Here is a 22,342-nt window from a genome sequence, read left to right as displayed (position 1 = left end):
ATGGTAACAGTCAAAAATTACTTTTAGTCTTACTTAATAGAAGACTGTATTGAAAACTATAGTCATCGGCTCTCACAACACACCTGGTCAATGACCCCTGGAGTATGGTGTCCACTGTGAGTCATGGCATTTTAGAGAAACTAGACCATAAACAAACTAACGAACAAATTGAAAGAGGTCGCCTTACTGGCTCCTTCTTCTTGGCCTTAACCTCTCTTCTAATACACTGCTCCTTCTAAATTACTTCATCTATTTTCTCATATGCTGCTGGCTACCAAATTAACATATCCAGCCCAACTCTTAGTTCTCTGAGCTCTGGGCTCATATATCCAAGTTGGCATCTGATAACACCAAGGCACTAAAGCATGACCAAGACTGAACTCCTGAATTTTCCCCATACCCACTCCATCTTCCCTTCCTACCAATGAAACAAGTTTGAAGGACAGTGACCAGGGAATACAGGGAATCTTTAATATCTTGGTTTATGTAGAACAGTGGGTGGAGCCGAAAATGATTATTAATCTGGGAGAGAAAAAAAATTGGCATTGCTAGTGAAGAGTGTCTAAGACAGTGTCAGGTGGAATAGGGATTACAGTTCTTCCTTGAAGATACAATGAGACAAATAAGGAAAAACTTTCTAACAGAATAAAAAATGTCCCCAGGAGATGGTGATTTCACCATCCTTGGATTTCAGGAAGTGGTAGGTTAGCCAGATGACTGTTTTAACTGAATTCTGATTTGGAAGTTGACCTCCAATGACTAAGACTCCCAAAACCTGAAGCTCAAAATGCACTGATAATTCTATTTTTAAGTCCTTTTTTAAAAAAAAACAAACTATTCTCATCCAAAAATGTGTCATTTTTGTTTTTCCAAAACTGTGTTTCTGATTTCTCTGGAATGATAAGTAGATATCAAGGAGTGGATAAAAGGAAAAAAACTGGACCTTTAAGGTCCCTTTGTTAGTGAGTCATTCTATACTCAAGCCCTTTTTCCAATGCAACTACAGGCAATCATAGCTCTAACAGGCTGGTAACCATTGGTCCTGTCCAGTGATTTTCAACCCACTTTGGCTGTAGCAGCCTTTCTTCAAAGTCTACAATGCCAAAGGAATAAAGGCCGAGTTGCTCTGGTTGTGGCAAGAGGGAGAGTGAATTCTACCCAACATTCTCCCCTTCTCTTGTCTTCCCCCACCAGCCCACTAATGTAGTCTGTTAGGGAGAACTCCAAAGATCCTTTTGTGTTGAACATAACTTTCTCCAAAATAATTGGTGGTGTTATGGGGCAAGCAGAGGAGACTATGGCAGAGTCTCTGGCCTAAAGGACACTTGGTTGAGTATAATAAAGGTGTATGTCCTTTAGAGCCCATCCCAGTGATTGCAAACCCTGGGAATCTGCCCTTACACAGAACTCACATTCTTCATTTAAATCTGGTTCTTTTTCTTTGGTAATTGAGGGTAAATTCTGATATGTGCACAGCCTATTGTGCTAAAATTCTACTTTGTGGGCTAATAAAAAAAACGATTTAAGTAGCAATTTCATAATACTATGCCTTATTTAAAGAGAGAGAGGGATATTATTTGGGGTCAAATGGATGAATTATGATACCTGCTTATTTAAGATTTGGGCAATGACAAACCCTTTTCTTTACATTTATCCTTTGTTCGATTTTATGGCAAAGACAAACCAATGACGTGGGATAGAAGCCAGCCACCAGAAACTAATTGCAGAACCGCACAGGCATGCAGGGGAGGTGCCCATGCATATAAATGAGCTGAGGGTCAGGCTGAACTCAGGCCAGTGCACACCCACCCGTGCTATTAGGCCACAGGGCAATTTCCAGGCCCCTACAGCTCTCTCCCTTCCCCGGGGCAAGGTGCTGATAATGTGTGCAACCTCTGACTTACCAGACAAACGCCCTCAGGCACAACATGCACTGGAGAACTCAATCTTGCAAAAGATTCTGACAGTTTTGAGGTGGCAGGTAGAGTGAGAATTGTAGTTCTAGATTGGAATTTCAGTGCAATGAACAAAAGCCTTTCCACTGTGTGGGTGCAATAGACATGCCTTAGAGGAAGACAGATCACAGCCTCTGGAGAAAGACAGGGCCCTGTGACCCCCTCTCGCTGTGAGGAGCCAGGACTGTCTGCCTCCGAACCCAAATGACAACGCTAAGTAAAATGTTCCTTCTCATTTTGTTAGCCCTTCTCTCCCAGTGGGTGGGGAGTGAAACATGGTTCTGTCATCTGCCCAGTCTTTTTATAGAAGCCTCCAGGTGAGCCAGATGAAGCTGGGCAGTTTATTTACAGCTCTTGCCAGTGATGAAAAGTACACAGCGACCTCTCTGTGAAGCGCAGCCTCAGGAAGATTAAATGCAGAAAGACAGATGGCCCTTCACGACACCCAGGAGGCCGAGAGGCCGCCATCTCAGGAAGTTCTCAGGATGATGGTTTTAAATAGATGTGGTAACTCCTCCTGTCAGCACATCCCTCAACCCTCCAAGTGGAAATCTGCTATCAGCTGCGGGCAGGCCCCAACCTGCTGCGGTGACAGCCCTGAACGTGTCTGTAACGACTATAAACAAATAAACAGAATGAAAGAGGCACATTCTTTTGGAAAGAGAAGCTGCCCAGCCAGGATAAATTCTCCAGCAGACATAACCAAATCAAAATCTTCACTCGCGTTTTCCCAAATCCCACTATCATCATCTAGTTTTCAATACCTCACAAGTATCGTCCTTGAATAAGATACACGCATCAGAAATATTAAAGACCCAGCTTCTTCAACCCTCTTTTTCTTGGAGCATGAATGTGAACCATGAACCAAGAATCTGCCCAATTTTCCTACTTGTAGACCTTTCTTGAGCCCTCTCTTTTGGGGGCTGTTCAAAACAGCCCAAGTTCAAACACTGGGACCAGGCATTAAAAGTAAAAGAAATCAGAAATAATGAGATCAGGGAAAGGAAGTTCAAGCACTGAAAGAGATCAGGGCAGTTAAATCCTACCAAAAGTCCAAGGGATTTTTGGAATATTCTTTCAGAAAACAGGAAACCTGGGTTTTCTTTTGGTTCATTTCAAATGTTTCCATCTTTTTTGCCATCCGTAAAATGTTGACTGTTCCAACACCCCTCCATCTGTATCTCCGGCCATTAAGAATGCTTCCGATTAATTATAGATGAGTGCTCTAAATTCTTTTGGTGATGAGTCACGGTTTTGCTTATTTCAAAGGAGGTGTGACATTCCCTCCCCTTCTTCTAGCTCCCCTGAGTGCTTTCAAAGAGCAGCCTGAGGCTACAACAGTAACAACGCAATTATAAAGCTTAGATACTCCCAGACAGAAGCCCACCTCTTGATCGGTGAAAATTTCTATGAAGTTCTGGAAGGAGAAAGAGCCGGACTGGAGAATGAGCTCTCCAGTATTTTCAAAGCACTGCCCCGTCAGCACGAGCAGCTTGTGTCGGGCAGCGTCGGTGATCATCAAGCGCACCTGCAACAAAGCACAGGCACCAGGAGTCACAGCAGCTTCCACGTCCCACCTCAGGACAGGGCTAGCTCTGGGAATGCTCGCCCTATCCTGAGTTTATTGCCAACAAAAACCATTCGTTCCCTGGTTATTCATTCCCCCCTGGGGAGTTGGACAGAGCCAACGACTGTGGTCACCAGATCGCCCATGACCGCGATTTTCCAAGTCTGGCTACAACCAAGACAGTAGCGGTGGTTGACCTTCTCCCCCTAGTTTCCTTGTCTCTTTCAAAGCAGCCTCCATAGCTGGTGATGATTTGTTCCACAGCTGTGTCTGCTAGCAGCACGTGGTCTGCGCCTTAGGAACATCTCACAGGCTGAGTCACCGAGTACAGTCCAGGTCCCACCACGGCTGCCTCAGGAAACAGGTTTCCAACTAGGGTCCCAAGTCAGCCCCTCCCATACAGGATCCCCTTCCTTCCAAGCCACACACCAAACACAGAGCTCCCAATGCAGCCTACAGTGGGATCAGCAGGTACCTAACCTTGAACATCAACAAAAGGCTGCCCCTGAACGGAACCTTTTAAATAGGACTGTAAATGGTGTGCACTAAAGAACTCTGTGAACTTGAGGTGGCAGGTCGCCAGCCTGTCCTTTAGCAGAAATGCTGCTCTAAGCCTCAAGGTAATCATTCTATGTCCATTCCGTGCAGGGAGGGACACAAAGGTAAACAGGCCACGAGGACCCACTGCCCCAACAGCCCCCCAGTCGAATCAAGGAAACGCACATATACTGAAGTAATTATTCCAGCCCCACCTGTTCCACAAGCAAGCCTGAATTCCTTAAAGAATTTCCTATTTTTTCCCTTTTCCACGTCTCACAGATGTCTGGCTGGGTATACAGCTTTTTTCAAATTATATTTCACTTCCTTATTCTTTATAGAGAGAGAGATAGCCCATCACTTGCCTCAACTTTGTACCTTAATGGATTGTCAGAAAGGTCCAAGAGGACCTGCTAATCTGAAGCAGGAGGAAGTGGGATCAAGACAGGCTACATAGTGCCCAGCCGGTGTGGCTCAGTGTTTGAACATCCACCTATGAACTAGGAGGTCAGGGTTCGATTCCTGCTCAGGGCACATGCCCAGATTTTGGGCCATATCCCCAGTAGGGGGCATGCAGGAGGCAGCCAATCAATGATTCTCTCTCAGCGCTGATGTTTATATCTCTCTCTCCCTTTCCCTTCCTCTCTAAAATAAACAAAAAACATATTTAAAAAAAAAACAAAAAACAGGCTTCATAATGATAGCCAAAAAGGGGAAGCAACCCAAACCCATCAACTGATCAATGGACAAGCAAAATGTGGTATATCCATACAATGGAAGAGTATTCAGCCATAAAAAGAAATAAAGTACTGATATATGCTACAATGTGGATGAATCTTGAAAACATTATGCTAAATGAAATAAGCCAGGCACAAAGGGCCACATATTGTATGATTCCCATTACCCGAAATATTTAGAATAGGTAAACCCATAGAGGCAAAAAGTAGGTTAATGGTTTCCTGCAGCTGGGGGGAATGGGGAGTAACTGCTAATGGGTTCAGAGTTTTTGGGGGTGATATTCTGAAATTAATGGGGATAGTTGCACAACTTTGTGAACATACTAAAACCCACCAAATCACACACTTTCAAAGCATGAATTTCATGGTATGTGAGTGGTATGGATGTAAAATATCTCGATTTAAATTAAAAAAGGTTATAATCACAGAGATGCTCAAAGCATGGGCAGAAGAGACTCTTCAGGTAATGCAGTCCCTCCCCCTCCCCAGGGCCTATAGCTACTTCAATGTCCAAGAAGCAACTCAATAAAGGAAACAGTAAACGAAGATACACTAAGTCCTCTGGCTTAGGTCCCCAGAGATTCTTGGCTTCAGCCAAGTTCGTATCGTATAGTGGTCTCTGAAATAACCTGTTACTCTCTCTGGCAAAAATTTCATATGATGGAAACAGTACTATTATTCATCAGAATAGCCAGTTTATAGATCAGTTGTTATGTGCCATGCTGTGTTCTAAGTGCTTCACATTTCTAAGCAGCACACTAAATATGCAAATTAAATGTAAGCACTGTACAATCTCCATTTCACAGAGGTGGCCATGGAGGCCACCAGCGAATGAGTGGAAGAACCCAGGCGTCGGCATCACGGGCCACGCTCCTGACCGCCATGTCCCCTGCCTCTCGACAGTGACTAGGGGTCGGGCAGGATGGATCTGAAGGGGCTCACATCTGAGATGCCGTTCTTCTTCAAATTTGGGTCCTGATGTCCCAGCCTGAGGGTTTGCCATCTATGCCCCCTGCTGCACCCTAGCAGAGTCCGTCCCAGCAGCACACCCTCCATGTACACACAAGAGTTCTACCCACTAGCCTCAATGAGATATTCCAGTTCCAGAACGTTCTTCCACTTTGTCCTTATTGGGAAGGGCAGTCTGGGGTGGTGTTGACACAGAGAACCAGCCACTGATGGACCCAGCATCCTGGACCAAGAACTTTTCTCTCCCCACTCCCTCTCCAGCCACCTGCCCCAGTGCCTCCGGTCAGCTGGGTCCTGTAGCTGTGTGAGGCCCTGCCCAGACCCCGCAGAGCTGAATGCCCACCTCAGTGCTGACGGCTTCGTCTGAAGGGTTGATCAGGACCACTGTTTCTAACACGTCACTTCGGTGATGAAGGATCTTTTGTCCTGCAGGCACAAAAACACAGACAAAAGAGGAGACCTTTAGCTTTTCCGGATTAAAACCGCCCCGCCTGCTTCTGGGGCGGCTGAAGCATTTCTGCTTCTGACGAGGCACCGCAGCAGGATTCTCCACGTCGTCTTGGGAAACACAATCGGTGTTACTAAACAAGAGTGTGCAGGCCCCAGCAGGTTCCTCCAGGAACGGGGTCCGTGTGGTCTGGGGCTCCTCAGGCTCTCATCACCCCTTCGTTTCCAAGGTTGATCGCCAGGCTGCCTGTGGGTTAATGGCAATTTTCATCTGAGACAGGGGTGGATGCCAGGAAAACTCAACGGGGCTCTTGACATTTCCTTTCTCATGGTAATTGGGGATGTTTCTGTGTATCAGCCTTTCTTCTGGTGAGAACGGTGCTGAGATTAATTAGGAGCCTTATTGTGAAATGAATGACATTCAGAAACCTGGGCTAACAATTAGCCCAACAAGCAGAATGGCTGTCTGAGGCAGGCTTACAGTCTGCTGGGGTATTCATTCATTAATTCTCTTACTCATAGAAAAGTGGAGAAACTGGGAGCAAATGAAAAGTGGAGAACAACTCTCCTGCTGGACAGGGAACAACACAGCAAGGTGCTGTGGGAAGGAGGAAGCCTGTTGAAGGGGGGCTGGAATTCTGCCGTGTTTGTGACTCCACATCCCCGACTTCCCACACCTTAGAGGTTTTAGGGCATCCTGTGGCTGAAACCACCTCCAGCCGAAGTGGACTGAGGCCTATGGATGACCTACAAAGGCTCCCCCTCCTTGGACAATGAGATGAAAATGATCAGGCGACGTGTAGCCAGAGTGGGTGATATATGCTCTACCAATCGATGAGGGACAAAGAAAGACATGTGAGAGAGAGACACATGGTTGGGAGGGGAGACAAGAACATGTATGCTGATTGACATACAATGAAACTTGGACAAATGGGAGGAAATGGAATAGAATCTAAGGGAGAGAGATACCAAAGGAGAGATATATACAAGAAGAGAGAATGACCAAAAAGCAACTGTTTTCCAGGAAAATTATTGGGTGTTTCTTCAAAAAGCTAAAATAGAACTACTATATGACCTAGCTATTCCACTCCTAGGTGAATTAAAAGTGGGGATTTGAACAGATACTTGTATGCCAATGTTCATTGCAGCATTATTCACAATAGCCAAAAGGTGACCACCTATGGTTGAAACAACATATGGTATACCCAACCAAAGGAATATTATTCAGCCTTGAAAAGGAATGAAGTTCTGATACATACAACAACAGGATGAACCCTTAAAATATAGTGCTAAATGAAGCCAGAAACAGAGGGACAAATACTGTATAATGTCACTTACATGTCTAGAATAAGCAAATTCATAGCATCAGAGAGCAAATTAGAAGTTACCAGAGGCTGGGAGAGAGGGACTGGAGAGTTACTGCCTAATGGGTACAGAGTTTCTGTTTGAGGTGATGAAAAAATTTTGGAAAAAGAGGTGATGGTTACACAACATTGTGAATGTAATTAATGCCACTAAATTGTACATTTAAAGATGATTAAAATGACAAACTTTATGTTTTCTATATATTTTACCAGAACTTAAAAATTAATAATGTAATAATGCCAAAATCTATTAAATAGTACACTTTAAATGGGTGAACTGTATGGTATGCGAATCTCAATAAAGAGGTTACAGGAAAAAAAGCAGTCCAGGGTACACAGCTTAGTTAGGGCTTTTCCCCTTCATCTCATCAGGGACTAGCACTGCTATGGAAACGGCAGCATGATGAAATACCACCACTGCATCATCAAGCCTGTTCCTCCCACTGTCTTCTCTTTCCTAACAGTAACATTTCCCAGTGGCCCCCGCATTAGACATGGAAGAAGCCCAAACTAAACAATAATGATGTCAGGCACTGTTCTAAGCACTGCACACATACCAGTTCATTTAATCCCCAGGAGAGCTCACGAATTGAGGAACCATGTTCCCTTTTACTATAAGGACAATGAAGTCTACAGAAGACAATTAACTAGCCCAAAGTCACACAACTAGTAAGTGGTCGAGCCAGGACCCGAACAAGGCACAGGCGTTAAATGCCAAGGAAGAGCTAGGGAAAATCCAGAGGAATAAAATCAGAAATGTGCTTAAAGAAGCAAGAAGCATCAGGAGAAGAATATTAGCAAAAAGAAAAAAGAAAAGGTGGCAGGACACCTCCATAAAAGAGGGTACATTTAAGAGAAGGTGTATGATCCTTTACTCCCAATGCCTGAAAATACAGAAACCCCAAAACAGAGCAATGTCACACAATTTGGACAGGCGAAGAACTGAGCCTCAAGAAAAAGAATTCAACTCAGTCATAGGAAAGAATGCCCATGTATGAATGCCAGAGTCGATAATTTGCTGGACATCGCTTTTTGGCTTGGGTGCTTTTGCTTTTGACAAATATATGCATTTAAAGCTCACGCAAAAGAAGATCCAATTGAATAAGCAAATGATAAAATGACAACCAGCGAAACACAGCAAACTGTCTGCTTTCTAAGTCCTTCCATCAGTGGCCTCCGTGAAACAAAGACTTCAGGGCTTCTAAGGCACTAAGTTGAGACAAAATTAAGCAAAAGCTTAAGACTCAGGAGAAATGAAAGGTCGTTTCCTTGATCAAACTTTGGACCTGTTTTCAGGCAGTAGAATGCCACAGTGTGAGGGTAGTCGTTGCTGTAGGACACTGCGAGAACCCCCAAAGCAGACTGGGCTCCTTCCCCCAGAGATGGTAAAGGACTCAGAGCCGCCTTCTTTCCTAAGCGATCTCCACCCGCCCCAGCTGCTCACTGCATCCTTCCAGATGCACATCTAAGCAACAGCCCAGCCAGCCCGAGCCTCGGCCCACCCAGCGTGCCCTTTCTCGGACACTCCCTGGCAGGGGACGTCTTACCATCCACAAGAAGGTCCTTTCCTCTGTGGCTTCATCACTTCCAAACAAAACAAATGCCATGTGACAGTGGCTGTGACCTCCACTCCTTCCCAGTCAATTTTCAGACCTGCTTGCGCAGGATTTCAACTGAGGATGTTCTTTCTGTCCCACTTTGGAAACACTGACACAGACGTGCACCAAAATACTCTGGCTGCTCCTTCAACAAAAGCCTTTTTATAGGATTGAATTTGAATGAAGGAGGGGATTTAGAGAGAGAGAGAGAGACAAGCTTCAAGCTCTTGTCACAGCCCAACTGTTGGCCAGATTCTTCTCCCAGCGACGTAACCAGGGGCCGGGCCTTCCTGGCATCCGGCAAACCCAGGGCCTGCCGGAGGGGCCGGGGCGCTGTGCCCCCATCCTGCGTCCCCCCGGGATGCCAGCGCCTCTGGCAGCAGGCTGCTCTGAGCTCTGGCTGCCGGGACGCTTACAAAGTTGCATATTTGGGGAATGTTTCACACTGGGAAGCAGGCCAGGCATTCTGAAGAGGGGCCGCCTGCCACCCCCGCCTGAAAAGGTCTCATTCAATTGCTTCAAAGAAAAAGTTCCCAGGAAAGAAAGACAAGCCGGTTGCAGCGCTCTCTCCACCATTACAGATCGCATACTACAGAAACAGCGGGGGGGGGGGGGGGGACCATCAGGCAGCCCCACGAATAGGTAACTCCCCTCAGCACTGGTCTGAGGGAGGCCAAAGCCGGGGTTTGAGATGAAATGACTGTCATCATTGCTTTGAAAAGACAGGCTTTGAGGGCCCCCCACAAAATCAGTGTAATTGTGAAGGCTCCATCCTGGAGAGGGGCTGGGAGGGGCGGGGGATGTTATGTGACACAGAAAAAGGGGTCTGCTCCACCTTAGAAACAACAGAGGATGGTCGGGGACCCCCTGAGGCAGCAGGATCCTTGGAGACAATGAGACTTTTGTCGATATGCACGATATGCACGAAAAGGCCATGCTTGAAACTCAATAAGCCTGTTATTGCTGGGTCTTTTTTTTTCCTTTTGAACATTGAATCTGTCTTTTAAGGTTGGGCTATTCTAGTGGCTTATGTTTTACTATATTCAGGTGACTTTGAAATCTCTTAAAACAAAATGTCATTTTCTAGGTATATAATTTTTAGGATGCTTATGGGGTCTCTTCACAGTTTTATATGCATTTAATCTAATCTTCCTCTCTCCCTCCCCCTCCTGGTTTAGGAAGACGCTGACCACGGCTGGATTCAAAGTCACCCAGTCCTGAGGCACAGCCACAACCAAACCTCCGTAAACTTGGCACCTTCTCTCTTACACAGCTGACGCTTCTCTCCCACACCCATCAGCCCAGAACACAGTGACTGAAGAGGCTGTAACATCTCTGTCGGGGCCAGAGCAACACCCAAAACTGTCAGCCCAGTTAGGCAGCTGCTGAATGAAGCAGCCTGGCCCAACAGAGAGAATGCTGGACCAAACGCTGCAGCTGCGCTGAGAAAGGGGGAAAGCCCTTGACGAAAATAATAGCTAGTAAAGCTAAATAAAACCTTTTAAACTGTCTTCTAGTGAACGATAACTCTGTATGTCTTAAGGATAAATATTTAATTTCTATTCCCATTAGTGATCACAATCCAGAAGTTTATTTCTATAACTCCCTTTGCCTGCAAAATGAATACATTGCAACATAATCCAGAAATAGGAATTGAAGAAGAAAGAAAGCCTTCGTCGGTATGTATTCAGTATGGAAGGGAGAAGATGAGGGAGATTCTGAATCATTCATATGGATGGAGGTGACCAGAACTGAGTCATGGCTGGGCCTCCAGCAGAAGGGCCCTCGCACCCACCAACCTCTGCCCCCAACTCCCGCCGCTGCCCCATCTTCACCCACCGCCTTTGCCCAGGTGGAACCAGAGTGGATTCTTTTTGGAAAAGGCATCTGACATTGTGACTCAGCATTAGAAAAGCTTCCAATGTAAAGAAGCAAAAATCTTGGGGTTAAAGAAGTTTCTAGAGTTAGAAAGGGAAATGTGTGGGGTAATGAAGGACTAGGATTATTTAGCTAAAAGTAAGAGTTGGTAGACCAAGAAAAGGCCAGAAGCACAAAATGTCCTGACATTAAAGTCTGTCATCATTGGGAGGGAGGGAGGGAGAAAAGGAGGGAAGGAAAATGAGAGCAGTGAGTGTTCTTCAACTCTGCATCTTCACCAAAGTGGATTTGCAAAGAGGAAACATCTCACCTCCAATCCCACATGCAATAAACACTCCTCAAGCTAAATTCAGATAAATGGACGAAAGCAAGAAATGAAAAGTCCTCAGTACTGGAACTAAACATTAATTACCAGCAACTCTCCCAGCAGCTTTTCATAACAGTCTCTCGTTTGTAATAACACCAGGCCTCCTTACAGCAGGAATCCACATAATAATGTCAAACAAGTGTGCTAAGAGGTGGGGCAAGTTTGAAGAGAACGGGTGCTGGTGTGGAGGGAGGAGAGTCACCCGCATCAGCAGTTTTGTAGTGAAGCTCTCTTCTTCAGGAGCCCTCACAGATGCCCCTCCGTCCCTCATAACCAAGGCCAGGCCCAGAGCAGGCGCTGGCCCAGCCCCCACCTCGGGACGAGGCCTCCCAGGCTCCTGGAGGGCACGAGCAAGTCAGGAACCTCACAAGCAGCACCAAGGCCTGTTCCCAAGAACCTGCATGGTCTCCCTGCCTCCTTCTGTCCCACCTCATCATTTCTAAGCAAGAAAAACAGAGAGACGCACAGGGGAACATGGCTTTGGGAGACCACAATCAGCAGGTCTTTCGCAGGTGCCCAGAGTGAGGGCTCAGAGGAGGGACCAGGTGGAGGGCGGAGGAGCCTGGCCTCACAGAAGCCTCCCCTTGTTCCCTGGCACAAGAAATCACTCCAGACCTGGTGGAAGAATGACCACGAGGCAGGACTAGACAACTTAGCCCCTGGCGTGTGCGAGAAAACTCCGGTGCTGGGAGACGGGTCCCCAAAGACCAGGTGGCGGCAGAGAACACGAAAGTCAGCTGTTACCCGAGACTGTACAGATGCCCCCTCCAGGGAGGTAAAACTCCTGGCTGGAGGGAGTTTGATTTCCCACCCTCCGGCCCTCCCACACATCAAAATCAACTTGTTATCTGTCCCATCTGTCTGTTCTTGCAGCTCTGAGCCTGAGGCTGGAAAAAGGGCCCCTCCTAAGCTGTCCCAGAGGCAGCAAGGGACATGGGTAGGAAGACCACAGAAACACGCTGGTTTTCAGGTCACACACACATGTTGGAGCACCTTCCATGTGCCTGCACTATCCTACCTGGATCAACATTATAGCTAGGTGCCAGGTGAATGTATGGCGGTGTTTAGTAGGTGTTTAGTAACGGCTCCTCATTCTCTGAACTCCAGGCAGCCCATTGTTAAGAACACAGCAGGAAACCCTTACACATATAGAGAGCATTTTATCCTTGGATCGTACCTCATTTAATCCTCCTCACATTCCTGGGAAGTGGTGGGGACAAGTATTATTATCCCCTCTTCATGGACCACAGTTCCAGTGACTTGCTCAAGGCCTCACAGGCTGAGAGAGCGGAACGTGGCCAGTCATGACCAAGGCTGAGACACTATTCTTTTCTCCATCTTTTCCTGATTAAAATTAAGGTTTTCATCCAAAATCAGGGTTTTCAAGGTGTGAGGCCAAGATTCCCCTTTGTAAGAGGTAAACATGCAGCCGGGTCAGCCACTGGTCAGCCAATGCTGGTCAGCCAACGCTGGTGAATCGCTGACCGCTCCAAGGGCACGCGGGCCTCCCACACGCACCCTGAGGCCAATTCTCTCTTTGTTTCGGCTGAACAATCGGAGCCCAGTTCTCTCCCACTTTCCCCCTGATATTCCTGGAAATGGCGTTTCTTTTCTGTTGGAAATAAATTTTGTTGTTTCTGCACTTGTTTCATCTCTGATGTATGTCCCTGCGTGTCACATAGCTCTCCAAATGTTTAGTGCTTGTTTTTTCAAGAGAATAAGAACTGGAATTCCATTATAACTAGATCAGGAGACTTTGTAAAAAAAATACAAAACAAAAAAAAAACTTTTTTAATGTAATAAGTTGATCATTGCTTGGGAATTAGACTGTTTTTTTTTAACCTTAGATGTCTTTTTGTTACAGAGAATTTAGTTGCTATAGAATTTGCACCTACCCCTATTTTTCTCTCTATTTCCTGGAGTTAACTAGTTTTCCTTTTTGTTGTCATTGGTTAGTTTTTTCACGTGTCTGCTAGTCCTTCCACCCCATCCTTCCCTTGGTTTCTCTGCCATCTTCTGATTTATATTTCTCTGTCTTGTAGATGCCCAGAAAAGCAAACAACTAAATACCCCAGACTTCCAAGGTTCTCTCCTTGTCCTGAATGTGTTCACTACAGGCAGAGACAAACTGAACCTTCACGTGACAGGCAGGGCAGCCTTGCTCCTGGTGGTACACGGAGGCTCATTTTGCATTTCACATCCCCTCCGGGTCCAACTGCTCACCCCAGGAGAACTTGTTGGGGGTGGGATGCCAGGTGACAATAGGTCTGATTCCTTTCGCAGGGTTCTCATCTCACCCTCTTTCTAAATCCTCTCTTCAGGGTTTTTCTACTGCCTAATCTATTCTCTTATGTTCTCCTCCCCGCACCCCCTTTGTAAAGTCCTCAAGGCAGAGGAATGAGAACCCAGGCCTACAAGGGTTAGCGTGGAAGAGAGTGGAAAAAAGAAGTTTCAGAGAATGTTTTTAATCTCACCGGTCTTCTCCTGCCTTTCTAAGTGATGCTGTATTTCCCGTTTGTAAAATGATGTGGATTATTTACAAAGGCCACAGTTTCCTGGAGTTGAATTCAGGCAAATTACTGCTACCTTCATAAACTAGTATTGGAGATTAAAACATGAATGTGATGCTCTCCCTATCTTGGAGAAAAGACAGTTTAATGGGGAGACCTAAGAGTTTGGACAGTGTCTAATTTGGGAAATGCAAGTCAGAAGTAGTGTTTGATACACAGTGAGAGCTCAGTCAATATTCGATAAAGGAATGAATAATAAACATGGCTAAGATATACTGAATACCTGCCCTGGGTCAGGCCCTGGCCTATGTTCTTGATGTGCGGTTATCGCATTTAATTTGCACATTAAGCCCATAAGGAGGGCACTAGTCCCATCTTCCAGATGAGGAAAACGAGGCTTAAGGCAGCTAGGCAACTGCTCAAGAAAGTACGTAGTGAAGCTAGGATGGAAGCCCAGGTGGTCAGTGCCCAGAGCCCAGAGCCCAGGCTCTTGGTTAATACGCCATAGTAGAAGGGAGGATGGTGGACAGATGAGAATGAGTTTGGTTTGGGGCACATTGAGTTTGAGGGCCCTGTGGAAGATTCAGGTGGCTCTGCCCAGTAGGCAGGCAGAAGTGTGGGTCCGCTGCTGGGCAGGAGGTTGGGCCAGAGGCACAGCTCTGGGAGGCATCAGCGTATTTTCAGGTGATGCTCTAGGTCTAGGAGAACACAGAAAGAGCCTTTTCCTGAGAACAGTCTTGGGAAACACCATTATTTAAAGGATGGGCAGCCCTGGCCGGTGTGTGGCTCAGTTGGTTGGGCATTGTTCTGTGCACCAAAGGGTCTCCGGTTCGATTCCTGGTCAGGTCAGTCATGGCACATGCCTGGATATCGGGCTTGATCCCCAGTAGGGGGCATACAGGAGGCAGCCAATCAATGTTTCACTCTCACACCAATGTTTCTCACTCTCCCTCTCCCTTCCTCTCTCTCTAAAAATCAATTGAAAACATTAAAAAATAAATAAAAGATGGGCAAAAGCCGGGGAAAGCCCATAAAGGTGATGGAGAAAAGCATGAGAGAAATAATGGTGCCACGCCTTCTTTGCTCACCTTCACCCCCAGCCCCAGGTGACCTAGAACCTCAGTGCTGTCCTGATTTGCAAACTTAACCCACCTTCGCATACAGGAGAGTGGAGGCAGAATATTCCAAAGACATTATCTAATCTAATACTCACTTTGACCTACACGTCCACTGCTCTGATACAGTGCTTAGCCTGTGGGCCTGGCTTTATTTCCTGTCTGGGAGACATCTGCCTGGTTGAAGAAAAAGACTGTAGGCTGGCAGTTCTCAGAACGTAATATATGACCAATGTCACCCAGTAAATTTAATAAAATAAAAGAACATAATATGCCCCACAACCACCTGAGCTACTCACTAAAAGTGCAGATAAAGGAATGGTCACCCTCAGAAGGTCTGTCTGATTCAGGAGGCGGGGGTGGGGCCTGAGGCTGCATGTCTGCAATCTGTCGGTGATATCGATGGTTCTGGTGCCTTCTTTGAGCAGCCAGACAGGGTAGATGATGAATACGCTACTGATCAATAACAACATGGTAAGTCGCCTTATTTAAAATCATCCTCACGTTGTTTTTATGTGATGCTATCCTAGTGTCTGAACATACTGCTAGAATTATTTCCCTTGGGAACAATGTGGTCATTAAGGGCTCAAACAACTTTTCCCGGTAAGTATCGATTCTCTAATTATTTGACAGTTTTATCTGACATTTAATTTGCCATCAAACTCCAGCCATTGATCAAATCCAGGCAAATGGCTGACCTTTCTTCCTCCTCTGTTAATGTTCAGGACCAAATCATCACACTACTCGCCCTCAAAGCCAGCTGCCTTAAAAACAAAAGTCAAATGAATCCCTTTGGTACTGGCTATGGAAAAGGAAACAGGAAAAGAAAAATACAAACAGCTAACATAACCAATATCATACCTGGTATCTATTAGTTACCAGCCCCTTGGAAGCCCTTAGCCAGAGGAAAATGTCATGAGTTGGTTTTTCCCCAATAAAGTCCCGAGGGGGCAATGCTACCCAATAGTGGCCGAGTCAGTCTAGGGCACCGCAACCAGCTGGGTGAGCTGCCAGGAAGGGACTTCCTAGGGTCGAGATCCTGCCCCGGGAGGAGGAGGCTCAAGGGACCTGAGGTCTGGTCTTAGGTGAAGTGCAGATCCTGCCCCGGGAGGAGGAGGCTCAAGGGACCTGAAGGCCCCACTTCTTAGGTGAAGTGGGGCCTTCACTGCCACCATCTGTAACAAGTAATGGAAGGCAGATGGATACTCGGGTTCTGTGTTGGGGCCGGTATGAGTAAGTCTGGTCATGTCTTTAAAGTATTTGGCATAAAGTTCTGTAACAAGTAATGGAAGGCAGATGGATACTCGGGTCCTGTGTTGGGGCTGGTATGAGTAAGTCTGGTCACGTCTTTAAAGTATTTGGCATCGCCCAAAGGAGCTGTGATTTTTTTTTTTCATTTTAGTTTTGTTTATTTATATACTGCCTTATTCAGCAGGGGGAGGTGGAGATGGCTCATTCGCACATACTGACGGCATCAGCACGTGTACTAGTATATTTGCACTTTCCACACTGTGCCCGTGTTGGTCATGGCTGGGTGCTTGGGCTGCCCAGAAAAGTACACGCAGTCCTCATGGACCTGGGGCTCCCCTACACTAGTGCTAAAGGGCAAATCAACCCACATCTAGGCCCAGGCCCAATTCCTCTTTATGTCCCTGTTCTTTGCTTTCAGTTACGTGTATTGTCTGTTGACCCAGAGTGAAGTTCCACTTACAGCCTTCCACCTACAGGCTTGCAGGTGTTGATGGTTTTGCGAAATAGGACAACTGAAAATATGGATACCCCGTAGCTACACACAAACACCCAATCAAATTCTAAGTAGGATTTAAGTAGATTGAAATTCAGCTTATAGAAGTGAGTAAATCAGGAATCTACTTTCAGGATCTGAAAAAATATATGCCTGTGTCATCATTAGCACAAAGTCCACTGTCATACATAAGTAAAAGGAAACACTGTTTAGCTCTTTTTATGTGATTAGGACCAAAAAAAAGGTCCGAAAGTGTTAGGAATTGTTTGTGTTTGTTTGTTTTCATAAGTACATTGAATTTTGCTTCTGGTCATTTGGCCCCTCTTATGATTCCTCAAAGAATTAAAAAGGAGCATTTATTAGGAAGGTTTCATTTTGATTTTATATTCAACTACAAGGTCTTCACAAGGTCACCATCAATGGCGTGCCACAGCATATCCCCGTACCGTACTTGATCCTTTCCGGGAGCCTGTGGGTGAATGACTACATCTGCAGAGTTAGGAAAATTTGATGTAGGAAGCAAGGGATAAGTACAGAGCCACATAATTAGTTAATGTTTACTTAACAAGCAGAGATATGTTTCTGACAGATTCAATCAACTCTGACTAAGGGGCATTTTCAAGACATTGAGAGATGTGTTCTGAACCATCAGATGAACTCTCCTGAGAACAAAGGTCCAAAACCTATGATGCAGAAGTGATTCAGGCAAGCAGGCAAGTAAATTCTGCCCTCCACTATCTTCTTTGAAGAAAGATTGAAATTTTGATTTAGAATGAGTTCAGAGAGGAAGGCTCTAGTGGAAATTCTGGGAAAATCTGCTCTTGCAAATATCTGCAGATTTTCATTTCCATGAGAATAGATTCTCCTAAGAAAATCAGCATGCATAATACCATGTTCTACATTCCTATCTTGCATTATTCTCTATTGGTTATTCTTTATGTATTTATACACTTGGGATACATGCAATTATCCATACGTATGTTAAGCAAAGTTCTTATGATGCTTTATTCTTTGCTCTCTCACAAATAAAATAATGTGTTTTGTCCTAGTAAAAATGCTAACAGATAAGGAAGGTGGCTCTGGAGAATGGACTAAATCAGGTTCCACTGATGACGTTCTGGAGTATGACTGAAAGAAAGAACATTTGATTCTGCTCCAGAAAGCAGCACTGAACGCGTTCCCATTTATTTTGGAGTAGAAAGAGGCTGTCACTGGAGAAGCTAGAAAGGTGAGGCAGCACATTAAGACTGTAGAGGACAGTCCCAATTCGCTTTAAACTCAGGTATCAGGAAAATGCATGGATTCAAAATTAAAGGTTGGAGAGGCAAGAGTGAAGTCATCCTGAGCCCTGGTTGGCTCAGGGCATCGGAGGAACAGCAAGAGTTGGACAAGGATGGGAGTCAAAGAGAGGTGAGCAGTGCTGGACCTGGTATCTGAGGTCCAGTGGTCCAACAAGAGAAGAATCTAACCTTGTTCCCGATTGCCAGCTCCTTCAAGGACAAAAGGACCCCAAACCAAGGACACTGTGATGTGGGTTCTGGGTCAGGTTTGAAGCTTAAATTTATGTCCTTTTTTTCCTCACAATTCTTAAATGACATAATCTGATGCTTTAATGTGTTTTTTCTGTTGTTCTGGAAAATATCTGCATTGCCTTCCTATCAGATCCAATCAAATCCATTATGAAATTTCCTAAACATCTCATGTCTATAAAATTGCTTTCAAGAGTAAATTACATCTTTTTTTAATTATAACAAAATTAAGGGTTATCAAGGTAAAGATAAGAAGTCCACTTAGCAATACTTCCACCCTTGGGATTTTGATGTCAAAATTGAAAATATATCTCTCTCCCTTGGCCCATTTTTTTTCAATATAAAATGTCTGTGCACTTAGATAAGCTTTATTAGAAAAACCATTATTTTAATATGTTAGTTTGTTTTTATTTGATTTAAAGAATAACAGTTGTGCAAGGGTAGCAAATGGAACACTAGAGTTATATGATTTGACAGGTAGAAAAATAGTCTGAGTGAGTCTTTCCTACTAATGGATGATTATGTTAAGTGGGCTCAATTCTGTGCCCTCCTCAGTTTGCATCTGAGTCTTTTTTTTTAATCGTCACTCAATGATACGTTGAGAGAGAGAGAGAGAGAGATCGGTTGCCTCCAGTAGGGGCCCTGAGAGAGAGAGAGAGAGAGAGAGAGAGAGATCGGTTGCCTCCAGTAGGAGCCCTGACTGGGGATTGAACCGGCAACCTAGATATGTGTAGTGACCAGGAATCGAACCCGCATGGGATGATTCTCCAACCAACTGAGCCACCTGGCCAGGGCTGCATCTGAGTCTTATGGTGTCTTGTCCAGAAAAGCAGGGAAAGAACCAGCTCACACTTTCTTATTAATATTTACTGGAAGCTCTAGTAACTATCCTGGGCTTTCGTCTTGCTAACTTTTTATTCTTTCTAGAGGTGAAATTTTGCTTCTAGTTTAAAAAAAATCCAACTAATCAATTTCAGACTATGGGACAGACGCTGGATCACACAGGAGACCACAGCCTCTGCTCACTTCTTTCCCATAGGCCCGCATGGAAGAGAGGTGCTGAGTTAGCAGCGTGCTAAGCCATTTTGTAAATTCAGATCCTGTGTTGCCCTTTGTTCCTCCTCTTTTTTTTTTCTTTTCTTTTTTGTAATGTCTACATTTTGGCATTTCTGCATGGCCTCTTTGGTTTCAGAGCTTTACAACTGAGCATTTCCCATTGGGAAAAAAAAAGGGGGGGGGGGGATATAGCAATTAGCATACATTATGTAGCTGCACCAAACTAGTGTCCTCGCAAACAAGTCTTTGTGACAGGCAAGGCGGCCCTGTTTTGTCTTGTTTCCTGGCGGGCCTCGCCCTGCTCACAGCCTTCAATTGCCAACTAGCGATGCCGCCCCTTCCCTTCCTCTGCTCCTGCTTTCCCAGCCCCTGCCAGCTTTACTGGCTCGAAGTATTTAATGAGTTTTTAATTCAGTTTTGGCTCTGGAACCCAGCCAGCTACTGCTGCCTGGGGCGCGCATTTCCCCTTACACATTATCAGAGGACAGCCGTAAAGACAAGTGCTGTCACTATTGGACTTTTCCCGGGAGGATTCGCTTGGCCTCAGGTTATCACAAGGTCTTGCTGACTGCAGACAGTGGAGGAGCTGAAGGCAGTCCCCGCAGAGCCGCAGGGACAATGGGGGAGGCACCTCTGGGTGCTCGGAAGCAATTTCTAGGGAGTGAACACCGCTCTGTAACTGCTGGGCCTCAGTCCAGTGGGAGAGAGAGAACCAGACCACACTTGCATGCATGTTTACACCCAGGTGCCCTTCATATAACAAGACCCTGGCATGCTCTCCACCACAATTCCAATGGCCGATTGTCTCCTCTCAGGCACTGGAGAGGGGTCCACATGCTGTCCTCACCTCCCGGGTCTCTCGTGTGGATCATGAAACGGTAGTGCTCCTGGTAAGGAGGCTCTGTAGAAGCCACAGAAGCTATTACTCTGGGAGAAGATGTTAGGAAAACTCTCCGAGACTTAAAGTGCTGGGACATAGCTCATAAATTACGCACTGTTCCCTACATTAGCCAAACCATAGCCAGGATGTTTCAATCTATCTACACAGTCTTTCTGGGTATTTGCGCATGCTGTTCCCTCTGCCTGGAACACCTGTCCCCATTTATTTACTTGGCTGCCTATTAATACTTCAGGTCTCGGTGTGACATATCACCTCTGGGGAGTCTTCCCAGAATGCCTTGTGCCCAGAGCAGCTGGCACTCACTGCTACGGTCGCAAACACCACACTGAGCTGCTGCACATGGCCAGCACTGAGGCCTCTGATGTCAGAAATCAGGTTTCGAGAGGGAAGCTGTTGCTTCCTTACAGATGGATGTTTGGCATTTATTTATTATTCATCAGTGGAGATGGCTAACAAAGTCTCCCTAGTTGAAACTGTAGTTCCAGGTTTTGAGAAGAGCACAGTCATATTGATTGGATAATGGATGCAGAATGGTTGAAAGGAGGCCTTGCAAATGCGGCAGACAGGAATAAGAACTGATTTAGACTAAAAGCTATAGTCAGATATTTTAAAATAGCAGCATAAATGTATCCCACACAAGCTATGATTCTACCTATTCATAAACACCGGTACCTGATTCAATCTAGTCATTAAATAAATGACTGTATTTTACCTAAACACATGGGTTTTATATCCAATCAACCGATAATTTAAGGCACTTGAGAGCCACGGCACATTTCCAAAGACTGCTACACAGGGTTGGTTATCTCATGAGGTAGTGAGCCCCCCAGCTGTGGAGGTGGACAGGAAACCAGGAGCTGGGGGCACCTGTCAGCAGTTCTAGAATGGTGCTTTCTGGTCCTGGCTGAGCATCAAAAGCACTGGGTGTTCGTTAAAACTATATATGGCCGAGCCCAACCCGGACCTACTGAATCCGAATCTCTCGAGCCAGAGTTGAAGCCTGTGATTTAAAATCTCCAGTGACGATTCTGATCACCAGGCAGATTTGGGAACCTCTGTTCCAGCAACCCCTTTTAAACCTAAATTTCAGTGATTTATAACTACATTTGACATTGCAATAAGCAACACCTCCGACAAGACTCCTCTTACCAATATGTCAACATAGTGATCTCTAAGATTTGAAATGTGAGATCATCATAAGGGACGTTCACAAGTTAGAAAATAGGAAAAGAAAGGCTAAGCGACTTGACCAAAGTCACACGGCAAGATAATGGCAGAAGCAGGAATAAGGCGTGACTAGCCGGACACACAAGCCTTTTCCTCCCCAAAGGACTGCAGATTCCGGGGTGGCTCCTAGAGGCCCTTGTGACCTCACAGCACCGTGACCCAGCTGCCTTCACCCATGAAGTGATACCATCTCAAGTGACATAAAAGGTGTCTTTGAATGTTCATCTAGATATTTCTTAGATTCCTTGTTAGAAGCCAAAGATGGGCTACCAGAGAAGTAGTGTAATTTAATTCCTAACTTACCTTTTTGGGTCAGTGATGGCAGAAATCTGGAATATCATCCACTTAGGCTAAAATTGTTGGCATAGAGATGGTCACACATTCTCCCTTCTTTTAAAAAAAGGATTAGAAGCAGGGAATTCTACTCTAACACAGAATGTCTGGGAAGTTGCCTCTCTTTCAGCTCTCCTAGGTTTTGCTTTTGCAAGAACTCCTCGTGGCAAACTCTGAAGGATGGATTTAATGAAAATCCTCATACATTGCACTGGAAGCCTTCGCCGCGGCAGCATACTCACCCCGAGCAGTACTCACTGTGCTGCAGCTAATATCCCACCCCTGTGCACTCATAAAAGGTCTCCAAGTGCAGTGGGAAGTATTTTTTAATGACCATGATTTAATATTTCCTAAGTCCTTACTGTGTTGGTTCCCTCACAATACATGTAAATAGCAAAGCCTGTGGGCTCTGCTGAGGTGATAGAATCAAAGGAAGGAAACAAGAATGCTGTGAACAGCCTTGTATTTCTTTAGAAATAGTTCAGAAGCATGGCCACAATATAATACA

At 45.4% G+C, this 22,342-nt stretch overlaps 1 protein-coding gene across 2 annotated transcripts in view; it reads right to left on the bottom strand.

The window, feature by feature from the left end:
- Positions 1 to 22,342, bottom strand: part of MAP1B (microtubule-associated protein 1B) — a 90,719-nt gene that overhangs the window by 19,161 nt on the left and 49,216 nt on the right. Inside the window, exons 1-3 of one of the 2 annotated variants that reach the window (XM_005858000.2) lie at positions 9,124 to 9,205; positions 6,109 to 6,191; positions 3,343 to 3,483 (exon numbers count right to left, since the gene is read on the bottom strand). In XM_005858000.2, coding sequence (XP_005858062.1) covers positions 3,343 to 3,474 — 132 coding nt within the window. In that variant the 5' untranslated portion in view covers positions 3,475 to 3,483; positions 6,109 to 6,191; positions 9,124 to 9,205. Of the gene's footprint in view, positions 1 to 3,342; positions 3,484 to 6,108; positions 6,192 to 9,123; positions 9,206 to 22,342 lie in introns of those variants that run through there. The other variant, XM_005857999.2, reaches the window with a different exon arrangement.

This window comes from Myotis brandtii, unplaced genomic scaffold (genome assembly GCF_000412655.1).
Source record: "Myotis brandtii unplaced genomic scaffold, ASM41265v1 scaffold115, whole genome shotgun sequence".
Lineage (NCBI taxonomy): Eukaryota > Metazoa > Chordata > Mammalia > Chiroptera > Vespertilionidae > Myotis > Myotis brandtii.
The sequence above is the reverse complement of the archived record's forward strand: the minus strand, read 5'-3'. Positions and strand labels throughout refer to the sequence as shown.